This window comes from Sciurus carolinensis, chromosome 1 (assembly GCF_902686445.1).
Source record: "Sciurus carolinensis chromosome 1, mSciCar1.2, whole genome shotgun sequence".
NCBI classification, from domain to species: Eukaryota; Metazoa; Chordata; class Mammalia; order Rodentia; family Sciuridae; genus Sciurus; species Sciurus carolinensis.
This window is the reverse complement of record NC_062213.1, coordinates 179,688,887-179,707,407: the sequence shown is the minus strand read 5'-3', so window position 1 is coordinate 179,707,407 and position 18,521 is coordinate 179,688,887. Positions and strand designations below refer to the sequence as shown.

At 40.1% G+C, this 18,521-nt stretch overlaps 1 protein-coding gene across 2 annotated transcripts in view; it reads right to left on the bottom strand.

The window, feature by feature from the left end:
• Positions 1 to 11,339, bottom strand: part of Trit1 (tRNA isopentenyltransferase 1) — a 46,153-nt gene extending 34,814 nt beyond the window's left edge. For both annotated transcript variants that reach the window (XM_047564114.1, XM_047564107.1), the window contains exon 1: positions 11,165 to 11,339. In XM_047564114.1, the coding sequence (XP_047420070.1) occupies positions 11,165 to 11,338 (174 nt within the window). In that variant the 5' untranslated portion in view covers position 11,339. The remainder of the gene's footprint in view (positions 1 to 11,164) is intronic.
• Positions 11,340 to 18,521: the final 7,182 nt, after the last annotated feature.

The following is an 18,521-nucleotide window of genomic DNA, read 5'->3' as shown; positions in this document are numbered from 1 at the left end:
GCTTACTTTTATATACAGATAGATACAGAAATAAATACAGATATGTGTGTATACATGAATTGGTGTATAATTCTTCCTACTGAGGAACAAGAAATATAGTGCCAGAAAGCAAGTAAGGTGGAACAAGTTTAGAAAAGAAAAGAGAGAGAGAGAGAGAGAGAGAGAGAGAGAGAGAAAGAGAGAGAGACAGCAAGCAATAAAAACAACAGGCTGGGGGGTGGGGGTGGGGTGGCTTGCTGGTTGAGAACTGGCCTAAGGACCGGGGTTTGATTCTCAGCAGCACCAAAAAATTTATCTCATATATTTTTTAACATAGTACTAGAGTATAAATCAAATAATACAATAAATACCCATAATGATATGTTAAGTAAATGATACAAATAAATGGAGAAGAAAGGACAAGTCTTTTTTTTTTTTGGTTCTGGGTACTGAACCCAGAGGCACCTGTTACTGAGCCATATCTGCAGTTCTTTTTATTTTTTATTTTGAGACTAGGTCTTGCTAAGTTGCTGAGGCTGGCATCAGACTTGCACTCTTCCTGCCTCAGCCTTCAGAGTCACTGGGATTTGGGATTACAGGCGTACTCCACCACATCCAGCAGGGCAAGTCTTCAAAGAATTGCAATTCTAATGAGAAGGAATGAGGAAAATTACTATAGCAATTGCAATGGGATTCACTGGTGAATGCTAAAATCAGTGTGAGAAGCTTGAGAAATGGGACACCTGCATAACCTCTAAGTATCTCCCCTGAAATACATATTATTACTGTGGTGTTTGTAACATGTCCACAAATTCTTTATATTCCTTCCTTCAGGTGAGGCTTAATTCTCCCATTCTGTGTGAATAAACTTGGCAAGTCATTTCTAGTAAATATGACTGAATACTATCATATTATGAAAATGGAAAGGCAAAATAGCATGCAAAGGGAAAAAAAATATGAGTTTACAGAGGAGAAACCTGGCAGACAGACACAACCTTAACCAAATGATCAAGGCTAGCATCACCAGTAATAAGCTTTAATGATACCATGCAGTGAGATATGATGCAATGAGAAAGGTACTTAACGTCTTTCTTTTCCCCAAATCTACAATGCCTATCTAAATCCTGAGAAACGAAAACCCAAACTTAAGGACATTCTAAAAGAGAGCTGACCAGTGCCCTTCAAAAGTATCAAGGAAAGCAAGACTGAGGCACATACCCACAATCCCAGATACTCAGGAGGCTGAGACAGGAAGACCACAAGTTTAAGGCCAGCCTAGACAACTTAGTGAGACCCTTTCTCAAAAATAAAAAGGGCTGGGGGTGTAACTCAGTGGTAGAATGTCCACAGTGTTCAATCCCCAGCACCAGAAAAAAAAAAAAAAAAAAAGTATCAAGGATGTGAAAGACAAGGAAAAGCTAAAATACTGCCCCAGATTGGAGAAAACTAAGGGTACATGATGACTAAATACAGTATGGGAACCCAAACTGGATTCATAACAGAAAAGGCCATTAATGGAAAACTGGTAAAATCCAAGTCTACAGTTTAGTTAATAGTATCATATCTATGTCAATTTCCTAGTTTTTATAACTGTACCATGATAATGTAAGATGTTAATAGCTGGATAAAGGATACACAAGAACTCTGTGTACTATCTTTAAAACTCTTGTGTAAATCTACAGTTACTTCAAAATTTTTAAAACTAGTAATAATGTAGAACGTTGTTTCTCAACCTTAGTACTATTGCTATTTTGAGACAGATAATTCTTTGTTGTGGGGGGCTGTCTTATGCCCAGGAGGATGTTTAGCAATGTCTTTTGCCTTTAACCACTAGAGGCAGGAATCCACCTCCTCAGTTATTGCAACCAAAACTGTTTCCAGCAATTGCCAAATCTTCCTTATAGGGCAAAACTGCTCCAGATTGAGACTGCTAATATTGAGTCATATACATCAACAAAAAATTCATAACATTATTAAAAGGAAAAAAAAAGCAGACTAAGAACAGTGTGTAAACTGAAAGTGGTGGCATGCTTGTAATCCCCATGGATTCTGGAGGCTGAGGCAGGAGGATCAGAAGTTAAAGGCCAGTCTCAGTAACTTTGCCAAGACCCTGTCTCAAAATAAAAAATACAAAGGGCTTGGGATATGGCTCAGTAGTTAAGGACCCCTGTGTTCCATCCCAGTACCAAAAAACAACAATAAATAAAATATTATTTTTAAAAGGGGCTAGTACCTTTAGTAGAGGTAAAGAGCCATTGGGGTCAATCTCAGCATGGGGGGTGGGAGGGGGTAGGACAGAGAATGGTTACTCCTGGATGCTGAGACTATATTTTCTTTGTACTTTTCAGTGTTATTTGGAAATTATTTTCAATAAGTATGTCTCATTTTTTTTCAAACACAAAAAAAGGCTTTGTTCTTATCTTTTTTTTCTTTTTCCCCTAAATGCTTCCAATTCGATAACTATTGGTTCTGTTTTGAAAATGTCAAAATGGTTACCTCTTCTCTCCAGCCACAGCCCAACCCCTGCCCCTCTCATCTAGGCTAATGTAAAAGAATCCTAAACTGTTTTACTTTCTTTAACCCATCTCTACCCAGACACTGGAGTTACTTCATAAAATAGATTTACTATTGCTTCCCTGTTTAAAACCCCAAACTTCATGGCATAGCTCTTAAGGCCCTCACAATCTGTGACCAGGACCTGTAGTTTTAGTTTCACCTCCTATGACTGTCTCTCAAGTATTCTCTGTTCTAAATAGTTGCTGGCCATTCCTTGAAAACACATAAAAGAACATGCACTTTTCCGTTCCTTCACTTTGTTCATGCTGTTATTTTTGTCAGGAATATTCTTCCTTCTTCTGTGCCTGATAAAATACACAAAGTGCTACAGAGGAAGAATGGAGTGGAAGACAAATATATAAATAAACAGGAGGAGCTGGAGGGAAAATACAGAACAGCACAAGGTAAGAATTCAAGAAAGTAATTTTGGGTAGGATGAATAGTAATAGTGCCTATCTCAAAAGGTTGTGGTAAGGATATTAAAATGTTTAACAGCCGGGCACAGTGGCACATGCCCGTAATCCCAGAAGTTTGGGAGGCTGAGGCAGGAGGATCACAAGTTCAAAGCCAGCCTCAGCAACAGCGAGGCCCTAAGCAACTCCATGAGACCCTGTCTCCAAATAAAATATTTTTAAAAGCGCTGGGGATGTGGCTCAGTGGTTAAGTGCCCTGGATTCAATTCTTGGTACCAAAAAATATGTGTAACATATGTCAAACTTTCAGAACATTGCCTAATATGTATGTTATTCTTGTTATTATTTTCATTATTCTTTTCCTTTTTTTTTTTTTTTTGATAATGGGAATTGAACACAGAGGTGCTTTACCACTGAGATACATCCCCATTGTTTTTATTTTTGTTTGTTTGTTTGTTTAATTTTTAGTTAGAGACATGCTGAGATCTCAGTAAATTGCTAAGGCTGGCCTTGAACTTGCAATCCTCCTGCGTTAGTCTCCTGAAAGGTCAGGATTACAGACATATGCCACCACACCCCACCTTCAGTATTATTATTATTGTGCAGTAGTGCTTCACCTCTGTCTTCCACAATGGGATGGAGCAGTGAGGCACCTGCTCAGAAGCATAGTGGCAAACAGAATAATGTTCTGATTGAAATGTATCTCAGAATTCAACAGATGACATAAGAACCCAATTCATTTATATCACACTACAGCACATACATGAATTCCTTATATGTCACAAGTAACTTTAACCTTTCAAATGTATATTACTTTTGGAAGCAAAGTTGCTTCAACATCCTACCCCAGGCACTAAAGCATCAGGGCAGCAACTCATCAAAGGAATCTGAATTTGCAAGCCTTGTTTGTGCTCTTCTGTGTTTTCCCATTTGTCCAATAGTCACTTCCCTTTCCTTATACAACACAGAAGGTTCAATTTCAGAGTTCTCCCCTTAGCTGCTTACCAGTTTAACACTGCAGTCAAAGAAAAACTAAATTCACTTACAATAGAGGTGAATCAAAGGACCTAGAAAATCATCATTCACACATATATAGTAAAAAGAGTCAAAAACTTTCAGATTTTCCACTTAGCCTCTTGTCAGTCTCAGTCCTTTAAAAACACTCCCTCTGTCAATTGTGCCAAAAGCCTCTGGATGGGCCCCATCTCTCCTGGCCAATAGGTCTTTGCACTTTTTATTTCATGTCCTATTAAACTACTGTGTTCTTCCATCCCATCTCTCCTTTCACCTCCCTCCTCCATGCATCCCAACTCCCTTGAGCGCTATCAGACAGACAGTCCTTTAGTACAAAACACTATTCCTAAACTATGTCCCAAAGCAGACAAAAGAACACAGAGTTCCACATCTATTAGATGACACATACCCTGCTTACTAGTCAGACTGCCAAAAATCATTTGCTCCTCCTCTTATAGATTTAGGCAAACACAAAGGGAACTAACTGTGCTCCCATGTCTGATTACTGCTTCTCCACAGTTAAAGCATCAGAGATACTTCCTCTCTATAAACCCAAACAGAACACTTTATTTTCTCTTAGCGTATAGTTGATAGTATTTCCAGGCAGACATTATACATGTTTGGCAAGTGCCTTCAAGTTTCTCAGTACAATGTTTCATCCAGTCACTGAAGGCAAAGCATTGTACCTTGAATTTACATGCCAAGGAGATGACTCAGACTGAAAAGAAGACCTCCAGTATCATCTTCCTGCAGTATATCAGACTCTACAAATGAGTTAGAAGACCCAGATCCAATTCCCAGGTGTGGGAGTCTTTTACAGTATGATCTCTGGTCAGCTCTTTAATCTTTCTGTACCTCAGTTTTTCCATCCTGGAAAACAGGGATTGTATTACCAGTCTCTACTTGAATTCAGACTCTCTCACTACTGAATGAAAATATTCATGTTCCTATAATTTGTAAAACAATCAGGGTTTGGAAAAAACAGAAAATTAAGCACAAAGGTTTCCCACTTATCAATTCTGTCATGCAGAAATCCAAAGTAGAACCCAACAGAATCCCTAATCATGTAATCCCTCAGAAAGCAATTTTGACACTCCATTCCACAAATCACATGCATAAGAATAATGAGAAGCCAGAGGCCAGGCAGGACCTTGAGATGCTAGGTGGCTATAGATGCAAGTCTTTGTATTTCTGGCTCCAAGACAAAATTACTGCTCTAGACCCTTAACGACTGTATTGTGGTTTTACCTCATAGAGCTACCTCAATACCTAAAGTACTTACTTACTCAGTATTTACAAAAGCAAGTACAGTACTTTTCACTGCCTTCATACAATATTTGTCCTCTTGTGACTGGTGTATTTCATATAGCATATTTTCATGGTGTATCTGCATTGTACCATTAATCCAATTACCTTAATTTTCAAAGTTAAATAATATTTCCTTAAGTTTTCCTTCCAGACCGCCTTTCCCGTAAAGTCCTACACACATGCACTGTACACTTTCCTCTTGCCTTTTGCTTAATGTGGAAATTAGACCCCTTTTGTGTTTTGTTTTGCTCAGGTTTTTATTTTTTTTACTTGTCCATGGTCCTTTATTTATTTACATATTTATTTATATGTGGTGCTGAGAATCAAACCCAGTGCCCTGCGCTCCACCACTGACCTATGATCCCAGCCCTGTTTATTTGTTTTTGTGGTGCTGCAGATTAAGTCCAACTAAACTGGTGAGGTTGGCCTTGAATTTGTGATCCTCCAGCCTCAGCCTCCCAAACTGCTGGGATTATAGGCCTGCCACCATGCCCCATTAGCCTTTTTAACTGTCACATTAGTCTTAATTAGGCAGAAGGCCATAATAAGATTATTGTTTGTATTTCTGTAGCATCTCCTATATAAAAATAATTTCGCTTCTAATTTTTTAAATCCCTGATTTTTTTAAAATATTTTTTAGTTATAGATGGACACAATGCCTTTATTTTATTTATTTATTTTTATGTGGTGCTGAGGATTGAACCTAGTGCCTCACACATGCTAGGCAAGCGTATTACCAATGAGCCACAACCCCAGTCCTAAATCCCTGATCTTCATGCTGGGAATATAGCTCAGTGGTACAGCAGTTGCATACCATCCTTGAGGCCCAGGGTTCAATCCCCAGACCAGAAAAAAATAATTAATTCCCATTCTTGGTCTTGTAAGTAGCTAATTATAAGTCTTTTTTTTTTTGATTGTCAGTGGACATTTATTTATTTATATATGGTGCTGATAATCTAAACCTGTGCCTCACACATGCTAGGCAAGCACTCTACCACAACCCCAGCCCTATAATAGTCTTTTCTTTTGGGTGATTATAATAGTCATCTTTTCCTCCCCTTGAGTTTTCTAAATTGCTTCTGAGAGTCAAGGCAAAAATATTGCCTACTGAATGATAAAATTATGGCATTTGCAGGCAAATGGATAAAACTGGAGAATATCATTCTAAGTGAAATAAGCCAATCTCAAAAAACCAAAGGAAGAATGATATCGCTAATAAGTGGATGAGGACACATAATGGGGGGTAGGAAGAGTTAGTGTTAGGGTTAGAGTTAGGTTTAGGGAGCGGGGCAAGAATGGAGGAAGGAAGGACTGTATAGAGGGAAAAGAGGGGTGGGAGGGGTGGGGGGAAGGGAAAAAAAATAACAGAATGAATCAAACATTACCCTATGTAAATTTATGATTACACAAATGGTATGCCTTTACACCATGTACAAATAGAGAAACAACATGTATCCCATTTGTGTACAATAATTAAAAAAATAAATAAATAATAAAAAAATATATATTGCCTACTATAATTCTAAAGAAATATTAAGGCAATCATCTTATAAACAAGGGCAGCTGAGAACAAGACCCTGTCACACACACACACACACACAAGAATGGCATTTTGTTCACACTTGCCAAATTTATTCCAAATGAACCTCAAGTACTAAAAAAGCAGCATATAATTTCATTGGCAGAAAAACAAGCAGAGCAGCACTACTCTAACAAGTAGTTCGGGCAGGATGGTGAGCAATGAGAGAAATGAGGAATTGTGCATACCCATAAAGAATGGCACATAGATAGGTCATTTCCATTATTTAAACTTAAAAGTAAAAATAAAGGCAAAAAATTTTAGTAGGGATCAAAAGAAAATTTTATGAATATCCAAGGTATAATCAAAATTAAACACAACTTATAACCAGTTCTGAAAGTTAACAGTCTTCACTGTTTTTCATATATTAATTAATTCTCATGGCATCTCAAGGATAAAAGAAATTTAACTCTCATATTCCAGGTACAACCACTGGAAGAACGTGAATGTATTAAAATTAAGATGTACCCTTTTAATAAAATATTTCACCAAATATTAAACATCTACCATATCATCACCACTATATAGGCATAAACTATTCCACCGACATGGCCTATTCTACAGTGAGCAAGGCCTCTAGCAACTTTACTTTAGGTACACAGTTGTGAGTAAAGAAACATTTCTGAGTATGCAGTAGCTATTACAGAGTTATACCCAACCCTCATTACCATAACCCAATAAATTACTTTAAAATAGATGTAAAGCCGGCCACAGTAGTACACACCTGTAATCCTAGCTATTCAGTAGGCTGAGGCAGGAGGATGGCAAACTTGAGGCCAGTCTCAGCAACTTAGCAAGACCCTGTCTCAAAATAAAAATAAAAAGGGTTGGGGAGATACACACACACACACACACACACACACACACACATATACACATATATACATACATAGCTATATATATCTCAATGGTAGCATGCCCCTGGGTTCAATTCCCAATGCTGCAAAATTAAAAAATAAAATACAAAGGGCTGGGGATAACACTCAGAGGTAGAAAGCCACTTGGTTCAACCCCCAGTACCAAAAAAACAAAATAGAGGTAAAATTAAGGTGATTTATTGAGAACACTTTACCCCCTTTTGGTACTGGGATTGAACCTAGAGGCACTTAACCACTGAGCCACATCCCCAGGCTTTTTATTTTTATTTTTCTATTTTGAGAATGGGTTTCACAAGTTGCTTAGAACCTTACTAAACTGCTTACTAAATTGAAGCTGGTCTCAAACCTGCAATCCTCCTGTCTCAGCCTCCTAAACTGCTGGGATTATAGGCATGCACCACCACATCTGGTAAGAACACTTTTGACAGAGAATACTGGTGGCATAGGAGGGGTGACATCTGAGAAAAGACCTGAAGGGGGAGAAAGCCACATTGTGAAGTAAGAGCAGAGGTTCCACCAGGCAGAGATAACAAGTGCAAGAGTCCTGTAGTGGGTTTTTTTCTAGAGCATTCTCCAAACATCCACTAACTAGACTTCCCCTTAGATGTCCTACTGCCATTCCCACTGCAAAATCTTCCTGATTTCCAAGTTCACCATACTCTCAGGCACCCAATCTGAATCCTCAATCACACTGTACCCATTATTCTCTTCCTTTCTCAGTGACCAACTGATACTTGTAAAATAATATTATTTTTCAATATTCAAAACATTATCTTTCTTTTCTCTTCCATCCCCACTAACACCACACCAACTCGAAATATAGAAATTATAGAATATAAGAATTGGAATGGCCTTTCCAGCATCGTCCTCAGACCCTGAAGCCTCCACAATAAGGAGGGAGTAATGGTAGCCAAGAAGGATGTCCACATGCCCAAGCACCCAGAGTTGGCAGATAAGAATGTGCCCAACCTTCACATATGAAGGCCATGGAGTCTCTCAAGTCTTGAGGCTATATGAAGGAACAGTTTGCATGGAGACATTTCTACTAGTACCTGACCAACAAGGGCATCCAGTATCTCCGCCATCTGAGATTGTGCTTGCCACTCTACACCATAGTCGATCAGAAACTGGCAGGCCTCAGCCCAAAGGTCTGGAGGGCGAGCGACCTGCAAGGCTCACAAGAGGGGAAGCTGACAGAGACACCTACAGACAGAGTGCTGTGCCCCCTGGTGCTGACAAGAAAGCCGAGGCTGGGGCTGGGTCAGCAACCAGATTTCAGTTTAGAAGAGGATTTGGTAGTGGACGTGGTCAGCCGCCTCAGTGAAGTTGGACAGGATAATTTTGTTTTGAATAAACTTGTAGCCAGAAAAAAAAAAAAAGAATTGGAATGGTCCTTAGATATCATTAGTGAATTCCATCTTTACTAAAATCCATATTAATCATGTCTCCAAAGTATTAGGCCATAGATCTATTATTAACATCATACTTGAATTTTTTTTGTATGCCTCTCCCACCCATCCCCACGTCCAATTCAACACATATATTGCTCACAAACACACACTCCTCACACTCTGCCTTCATCATGTTACTCATCTCTCCATAATATCTATGATACCTAGCTATTTAACACGTCTTTTTACTACATATGCCATATGACCATTTCACATTTGAACTTTTTTCTTTTCTTTTTTCTTTTTTTTTTTAGTTATAGATGGACACCTTACCCTCATTTTACTTATTTATTTTTATGCGGCGCTGAGAATTGAACCCAGTGCCTCACATATGCTAGGCAAGTGCTCTACCACTGAGCTATACCCCCAGCCCTCACCTTTTAACTCTTGTATTCCTTCCTTTGATATGTCTTTTCTTCTTTCTTACCTATCCAAACTTGACCTATTTCTCAAACTCACTTTTAGAGAGCTTTCCATGACTATGCCAGTCTTCAATGATTTCTCCCTTCTCATAAATTCTATAATATTTAGTAGTTTATAATCAGTCTAGCACTTGCATCTCACTTCTCCCAATCCTGTCCACCTTGCAAAGCACCATAAATATCTCTGTTCAAACACTTATTAGCTCTAACCCTATTTCATATATATACAGACGAAACACCTTAAGTACAGGGATCATGGCCTTGTCTCTGCAATAAGATGTTGCAGAAAGCAGTAGCTACCATATTTTTAGCTCATACTTTGTACTATATAGTATATTAAGTGCTTCACATACTTTATCTCATTTAATCATCACAATAATGTTATGTTACTATTTTCCTACTTTACAGAAGAAACAAAGGCACAAGGAATTTAGGTTAAAGTTGCATAACTTGGAAAAGACAGGGCTGGAATTTTAGCTAAATTCTGTCTCCCAAAACTGGCACAAAGTCAATTGCAAATTATTCTTTCATTTCATATGTGCTGGTGGTCTTGTCACCCCAAATGAACTAATAAGGTAGAACCCATGCTAAGGGGCTTTTAAGTGAAGTGGTGAAAAGAATTGCCCTTCCTGATTAAGTACTCATCAGAGGGTAGGTTCAGTGACAAGCACTTCATGTTCAACATCTCAATTACTGTGAACACTCACAACTGTAAATTCTCTTGAACAAATAATTGTAATTCCTTCACTGCATTCGCCCAAAATGTCACCTACTTCCAATCAAGCACAAATGCTCCCACATGAAATGAGCAAGATACCCTTCTGTGCCTCCCAGGTCAAAGAAGAGGGCAAGACCCATCAAGCCGGCTCAGTCAACATGGACTTCAGCAAACATTTACCGCATAAGTGGACTTCTTCAGGGCAGCCATCCTGTTCCTCATTCAAACATTCATGATCTCATATTCTAAACACTTCCACCTTGTGAAATGGATGACATTTCCTCCACACTATATGGTCCAAATAAAGGACATTGTTAATTAGAAGTCACGTGGCCAATGCAGATTCTATACTAGAATCCAGGTCTCCTGCCTGCCTTGTTCCACTATACCAGGAGACACTCACAGGTGTCATCTAATTTTTCCTGGTCTCACTGGGTTAAAGTTAGAATTACAGCAAAAGCTCTGCAATAATTTTCTTTTAAAAAGATATTTATTGGACGCCCATATGTCAACCTTGTAGGTTCAAATACCCACTCCTCCATTTATTTGCTATGTGACATGGGGCAAGTCGTTTCATCTCCCCCCAACACTCTCATCTGTAAATGGAAAGATAACTACAGTATGTACCAAACTACAGTGTCGTGAGAAGTTCATGAATGAAAAACTCTCGGCACTGCATCGGTATATGGTGGACGCCTAGCAAGTATGGTTTCCCTTCACCTAGCCTCTGTGCCCCGCAAGCCTCCGGCTGACCCATTACCACCACGCGACAGGACGTCCACTCTTCCAGAGGCCTGCACGCGGCCTCCAGGGTTCCCAGGCCCCGGGTCAGATGCACTGTCATACCTGCATGGAGTCAGCGCTGACGATTTCTCCACCAAGTCGCTGGCCTAGTTGCAAAGCCAGGGTGGACTTGCCAGTGCCAGTAGCCCCGAGAATCACTACCAGAGGCAGTGTCCGTTGCAGGCCCAAAAGCCCAGGGCCCACAGGAACGGCTCGCGCAGCCGCCATCGCCGCCATCTTGGCGACATTTGCGCGTGCGCCGGAGGCTGTCCCCATGGCAACAGTCAATGCGCCGGCGCGGATCTCAGGCTCTGAAGGGAGGATGCTAAGCTAGAAGGGAGCAACCGGACAAAGGTCCCAACTCAGGAGGTTCGCGACGTGATTGCCATAAGCTAGCTGGCATCAGAACCTCAACTACCTGCTCTCTTAAAAGTGGGACGACAGCCCCATCTAAAATAGAGGCGTCCCTATTATTCTTTCTTTAACGGCACCCAATTCTTTTTCTTCATAGCACTAATTAGAATATAAAAATTGTTTATTGGCCTCTTGGTTATTGCCTGACTTCTACTTGCAGCTGTAAGTTCCACAATGGCAAAAGACGGTCCTGCCTAGGTTATTGCTGTATCTCTAGTGCCTAGCATAGTACCTGGTAGCGAATAAACACCCAATAATCGTTAAATGGACAGAAAAATGCCTCTCCTATTTGTTGCTGGCGCTAGTAAGCTTAATGATGTGACGTTCTCTAGAATTAGGTCTGCCCAGTCCTCAAGCAAGGGCGGCTGCTCTGCTGATTTCATCCCACACTACAACCTCAAACACAGTCAGAAAGCAGGACAAAACTTTCCATCCCCTTGACCAAAGGATGAAAGAGGTAGGCTGAGAACAGAAAAACAAGCTAATAAACAACAACCCACAATATTAGAGGGGGAAATGGAAGGAAGGCAGAAAGGATAAAATAGTAACAACCCTCCAATTAAAGTGTGGGTGGGAAAAAATTAGAACCAAAGAGGACGAAAATTCAGGAGTTTTCACACACCCTTTTAAAGAAATGACTTTGGAATCAGATGAACCTGTGACCTTCATTAAGTTCACCACCACCACCACCACCACCACCATCACTCCACCATGACCCTGCCGGGTTCTGAGCATTGAGCCTCCCAGATGCTCTACCACTGAGCTACACACCCAGCCCCTAACTTCACCTCTTAACCTCAGTATTCTTCCAGTATTGCCATAAGGAGAAAATTAATGTCTGAAAAGTCCCTGCTACAATGCCGCGGAGTATAACAACCACCATTTGTTGAACACTTTGTATTATTATAATCTTAACATCCCATCTGCCTCCCTAAAGAGATAAGAGCAGTCTAAAGGCAGAGAAATTTTTGGTAATGTGTAAAAGTGCCTATACACCTATTGTGATAATCCCTCATTAGCCAAATTAAGAGTTTTGGGGCTGGGGATGTCTATCAGAGTTTAATCAGTGCTCAGGATATCTCGCATGTGCAAGGCTCTGGGCTTTATCCCCAACACTACCAAAAAAAAGTTACAATTTATTTCTCCCTATTATTGGCTCTTCCTAGCTCTCAGGTCAGACCAGGATCCCTTGTGCCAAAGGAGTGAGTGATCTCTGGAAATTTAGAGCATATGATGGGCCTACCTGGAATAATTGTCAATACATTTCTCTATCACTTGAATTTCTTTTGGCAAAATGGCCACTCTCGCAGATCCCTTCCTGAACCTTGAAGTCTCCTGTTTTGGGAGGAACATCAGTTTCCAGTTCTGGGTGTCCAGTACTTCCTTTTCTCAATCCAGCCTGCTTTATCAAAAGCCACGTTCTCTCCAATTTGTGGTACTCGCCTGGGGCTGGATTTAAAATGGAGATGTGTGGCCTCATATTGGCAGACACTCTCACATGATGGTTGTTAACTGTAGAGTCTTTGCCTGGATACTTTCAGAGGGTATGGTTACCATGACAACCTCCAGAAAGATGGCAGGCCAGAGAATGATGGACATAAAGGAAAAGGGATGTTGATTTCATGATGACAACCTGATGATGACAGAATGTGCTCACCAACAGATGGGATAACACTGTCCAAGTCATGACCAGGTGACTGTTACTAGAGAGAGAAAAAAAAGGGGCGGGGGGTGCGGAATTTACCACCAAGAGACCAGAAGAGGAAGAGGCTAGTTACCAAGGCAACCAGAGAGAAAGGAATGAAAAAAATAGGGCTTCACCACAGCAGCAGAAAATTACTTCTAGCCAAGCAACACAGGACTGTTGCTATAGAAACAAGGAGAACAGGGATCCTGTAGACCATGGGGAGAATTATCACTGAAATGCTGAGCAGTAAAGACTCCTAAATCAGAATGAAGTCTGTGATCCAAAACAAATGAGGAGAAGTGAGAAAAACATAGTACCATTTCCATTCATTGCATTTCTACAAGTAAAACTAAAAGAAAATAGGAACATATTTTTAAAAATACCTTAGGCTGTTTTGTTTGTACCTCTACTTGTCTCCTAATGATCTTCTGAACTCTAAATTATACCAAAAAGAGTTCCTGAAAGATAATCTGTAACTTGAAATTCTAATCAGAGACATCACATTTAAGGGAAAATTAGGAAATTGAAGTCTATGACCAGAAGTTAATAAGTATTTCTAAAACAACAACATAAAACCCTCTAGTGGGAAGCTTTACAGGGCAATAAGAAGACAAAAGAAGGCAAAAGGAGTCAGGAAAACAATCTGTACTCATGTCCAGGTACTGGTCTTGATTCATTGCTGTCTTATATAAGGCCAGATGGGAAGTAGATTACTCTCTTCTGATAGGGGTCTCAGAAGGGAAGAGAATCTCTCACTTAAAATGTAGGTATATATCCAGAAAAGAAGACTATAGAAGCCCATCTCCAACATACTTCATGCAATATAGATTATTGTGAGCAAAGAAATTTTAGTTTCTTAGTTTATTGATGTTGTGTTATGCAGTGCTGGGGATCAAACCCAGGGCCTCACACATGCTAGGCAAGTACTCTACCTCTGAGCTAAATACCCAGCCCAAAAACTCCGGTTTTAAAGGTAAAAATACCAATATAGATTCATTCTAAGAACATCTGTAAAAGACAGGAACAAGGTGTTAGTAATATTCAAATTACTTGGAGGGTATAAATTCCTTGCCTGTCTTTCTGAAATTCCACAGTCAGCCACCTAATTTTCTTTCTCTCCCTCTTTTTGTTTTTGTTTGTTTGTTTGTTTGTTTGATACCCAGAATTGAACCCAGGGGCACTTAACCACTGAGCCACATTCCCAGTCCTTTTTTATATTTTTTATTTCAAGACAGTGTTCACTGAGTTGCTTAGGGCCTTGCTAAATTGCTGAGGTTGTTTTTGAACTTGGGATCCTCCTGCCTAAGCCTCCCGAGTCAATGGGATTACAGGCATGTGCCACTGCGCCCATTGTCAGCCACCTAATTTTCATCCTCAGTGTGTGTGTATTATATCCTTAGAGTAGGCATATAGTCAGGCTGGGTCCTTCTGCATCTACCTCACCTTCCTTAAGAAATTGGGAGCAGAATGTGGGGTGGAATGGACATAGGAATATCATAAAAAAGAAGAAAGGAAAGGAGAAAGAAAGCAAGGGTAGGGGTAGGGAGAAAAATCTGGGTGATGATTCCATGAACATTTATTATATTTTTTATCTGCATACTTTAAATAAATTTATTTTTAGGCAGGTGTGATGGTGCATACCTGTAATCCCAGTGATTCAGGAGGCTATGGCAAGAGGATCACAAATTAGAGGCCAGCCTGGACAACTTAGTCTCAAAATAAAAAATAAAAAGGGCTGGATATGTAACTCAGAGGTAGAACATCCCTGGATTCAATACCCAGTACCAAAAATAAGTAAACAAATAAGTTATTGTTTTATTTTTAGAAAAAGAAGCATGTAAGAGAAAGGCAAAAGGTGAAGGTTGATTTACAGCAGATCACCTGGGAAGTTCAAACACATAAGATGGAATTCTAGAGGATGCTGTGGTGTTTAGAGCTAAAAGAAGAATGTGCCATGGGAGGACTGAAACATCTATCTCCGTGGTAAGAGAAGAAAGTTGGGTCAAAATTGAACACTTGGACTGGGGAATGTAGCTCAGTTGGTAGAATGCTCGCCTTGCAAGTACAAGGTCCTGGGTTCAATCCCTGGCACCTCTAGATACCCTTGCAGCCTGCAACCCAGACCTTATGTTCTTAGATATCCCAAAAGGGAAAAAAATATTTCCTGTGGGAGATCATTCACAATGAACTTGATGCCTCCATTTGACTCATAGGGCTTCCATAACAAATTACCATACACGAAGTGACTTAAAACAACAGAAATTTATTTTCTGGCAGTTCTGGAGGCTAGATGTCTGAAATCAATCTGTCTGCAAGGCTCTGTTCCCAATGTTCCCTCTAGGGAAGAATTCTTCTTTGCCTCTTTCTGCTCTTAGTCGCTACCAGCAATTCTTGATGTTCCTTGGTTTAGTTTGTGATGTTCCCCATCTTTACCCTCTCTTTACATGGTCATTTTCCCTCTGTGTGTATTTTTGTTTGGACTTCCCTCTCCTTGGGATGGGACAATAGTCATTGGATTAGGGTTCACTTCACCCAATACAGTATGTCCTCATTTTAACTTGATTATACCTGCAAAGACCCTATTTACACATGAGGTCACACTCACAGGTTCTGGCAGGATGTGAATTTTGGCCAGGGTGGGGTGGGCATTATTCCCCCCAGTACAGTGTCTGTGAATAATCATAATATCTTACACTGTTCTGATGAATTGCTGTTTCCATTGGTGATTGACCAATTTAAATGTGGGACATCAAAATTATTGAAAATAAGTGAAGGGAAGAAAGGGAGTAGAGTTCCCTTTTTTAATTCCAGTTCTAATTTCATGGCTTTTTCCAGCTCTCTCCTCTTCTCTGATGACTTCTCATTCTGGGTCTTACTTTTTTTTTTTTTTTTTTTTTTGGCAGTACTAGGGATTGAACCCATGGGTGTTCTACATTCCAGTCCTTTTTATTTTTTATTTTGAGATAAGATAGGTGAGAACCAAATTGCCCACACGGTCCTCAAACTTGCAATCCTCTTGCCTCAGCCTCCAGAGTCACTGGGATTATAGGCATGGACCCAGATAGGCCCAGATCCTTATTTATCTTTATATCTTAAGCCTCAAGTTGATGTCTTCCATTCAAACCCCTTTCTAAAGCTCCAAGGTGACATTTCTAACTTTCTGTTGGGTGCTTCATTTTGGATGACCCCATCACCTCAATCTCATTGTGTTCTAAACCTCAGTTTCTTCCCCTGACTTCTCTATTTCAAAAAATTACAAGAGGATGTTTGCTTTTGAAAGGATTCCCTTGGAAACCTAGCGTAGTCCTCATTTGGTAAAAAATCAGACTACCCAGCTAGCAAACCAGACCATACCACACTCCTCTCTTCTCCCCTAATTTGATATATCCTTCCCAACTGCTCCTCACCATAGCTATTCCTGCAACCTAGGACACCCTCCTTCTCTTCACTTAGCCAGACCTTGCCTGTACTTCTAGTTTGAGCAATTTCCAATAAGAGCTTTATTGATGATTCCAGCAAATGAAATTTTCTCTCCCTTCCAAGCTGTAACCCTTATTTGACACATATATTGCCTTTTTTGTAAACATCTTTGCAAGCTCAAAAACTTTCAGAGGGAAGAAACTGTAGCCTGATTTATCATTGCTGGCACTGTTCTATGTACTTATACCCATGTTCTCCAAAGTGTGCGTGGACTCATGAGTCCACCACCCTGCTTGCCTTTAACAATACAAATTCCTGGCCCTGATCTACTGCAGGAGACTCTTGGGGGTGCACAGACACACTCATGATTGAGAATCACTGCCTTAACAAGATTTGCTTTTGAGTACTTAATAACTGGGTGGAGTCAGTTGGTTCCACCAGTGTGCAAGGAAGAGCATTGGAGAGTTTGTGTGGTCAACATATTAAAGACACAATCTCTGCCCATCATGGGCCAAGGACACTGGGGACCAGTGACTCAGATCTTTGCCCTCCCTTCCTTCTCTGCCTATCTCAATCTCCCCCAAACCCTGGTTACTGCTTCTCTAATGATTTGCCACTCCTTGAGGTATCAATGTGTGTAGCCATTTGCTTTAAAGACTCCTTCTGAGAAGATTTGTTTTGCCAATTCTTTCTGTCCATCACCTTTCAAATATGACTAATCTGTATTCTAGGTGTGACTTGTAAATATAGTTTAAAGAAGATTAATCATTTACTGAGCACTTACCATTGCTCACACCAACTCAACAGAGCAGGTCTTATTTATTTATACCTATTTCATAGATGAGAAAGCTGGAGCTGGACAAACTTAATAACTTGCCCAAAGTCATGCAACTAGAAAACTGTACAGTAAAGACTTGGAACTGAGATCCGTTGGGTGTGAGTGACCACTTAACCATACTGTTTCCCAGAAGTTTAAAGGCAATTCAGGCACACTGGACCCCTGGAACTGAAGCTCTTTGTTTAATAATGCACCTGATTAGAGACTTTAAGAACATGTTTACATTTCCTTGCCAAGGGAATGGTAACATTAATACAATTGATCCCTTTGGTGTGAGTAGTTCTAAATAAATAAACATTAACAAAGGCAGCCCACTGGGTTTACAGTAGAAACACCCACACACCAAGGGAACTTTGACACATTTAGATGCCCTCCTCTTCCTCCCCAGTCACCCAGTCACCAATCATCTCACAACTGTTTGTTTTTTTTTCCCCTTTCTTTCTTTTTTGGAACTGGTGATTGAACCTAGGGGTGCTTAACCACTAAAACACATTTCCAGTCCTTTTGTATATTTATTTTTATTTTGAGACAGGGTTTCGCTATGTTGCTTAGGACTACACTAAGTTGCTGGGACTGACCTCAAACTTGTGACCGTTCTGCCTCAGCCTCCAGAATCAGAGATTACAGTCGTGCACCAACACGTCCAGCTTCAACTGCTTATTTCTTTCCTAGAAAGGAATATCTGTCACTCCTATCACCTTCCAGATCAATAAAGGCATCTTCATTCTCTTTTCCCCTTCTAAAGTGAATATTCTGGAATATCCTGATCTTAGAAGCATTTCAGACAAATTCAGCTCATCTAAGATAATTCAGTTTGTTTCAGTTCCCCCAAAATAATTGCCATTAGAGACAAGATTAAGCATGCATCTTAGTCTTTTATTGTTTAGTGGAGAGGATGACCTCTCTTCCCCATATCAAGTATGACTTCTCATCTCAGCCGCTCCTTATTGTCTGCATGCCAAGTTGGGCATGCAGTCCCTTAGGTATACTATTCAGAGGCAAACCTGCTTTGTAGAAATTGTTCACTGAAGCCCAGGAATAAACTCCTGGCTATTTTCAGA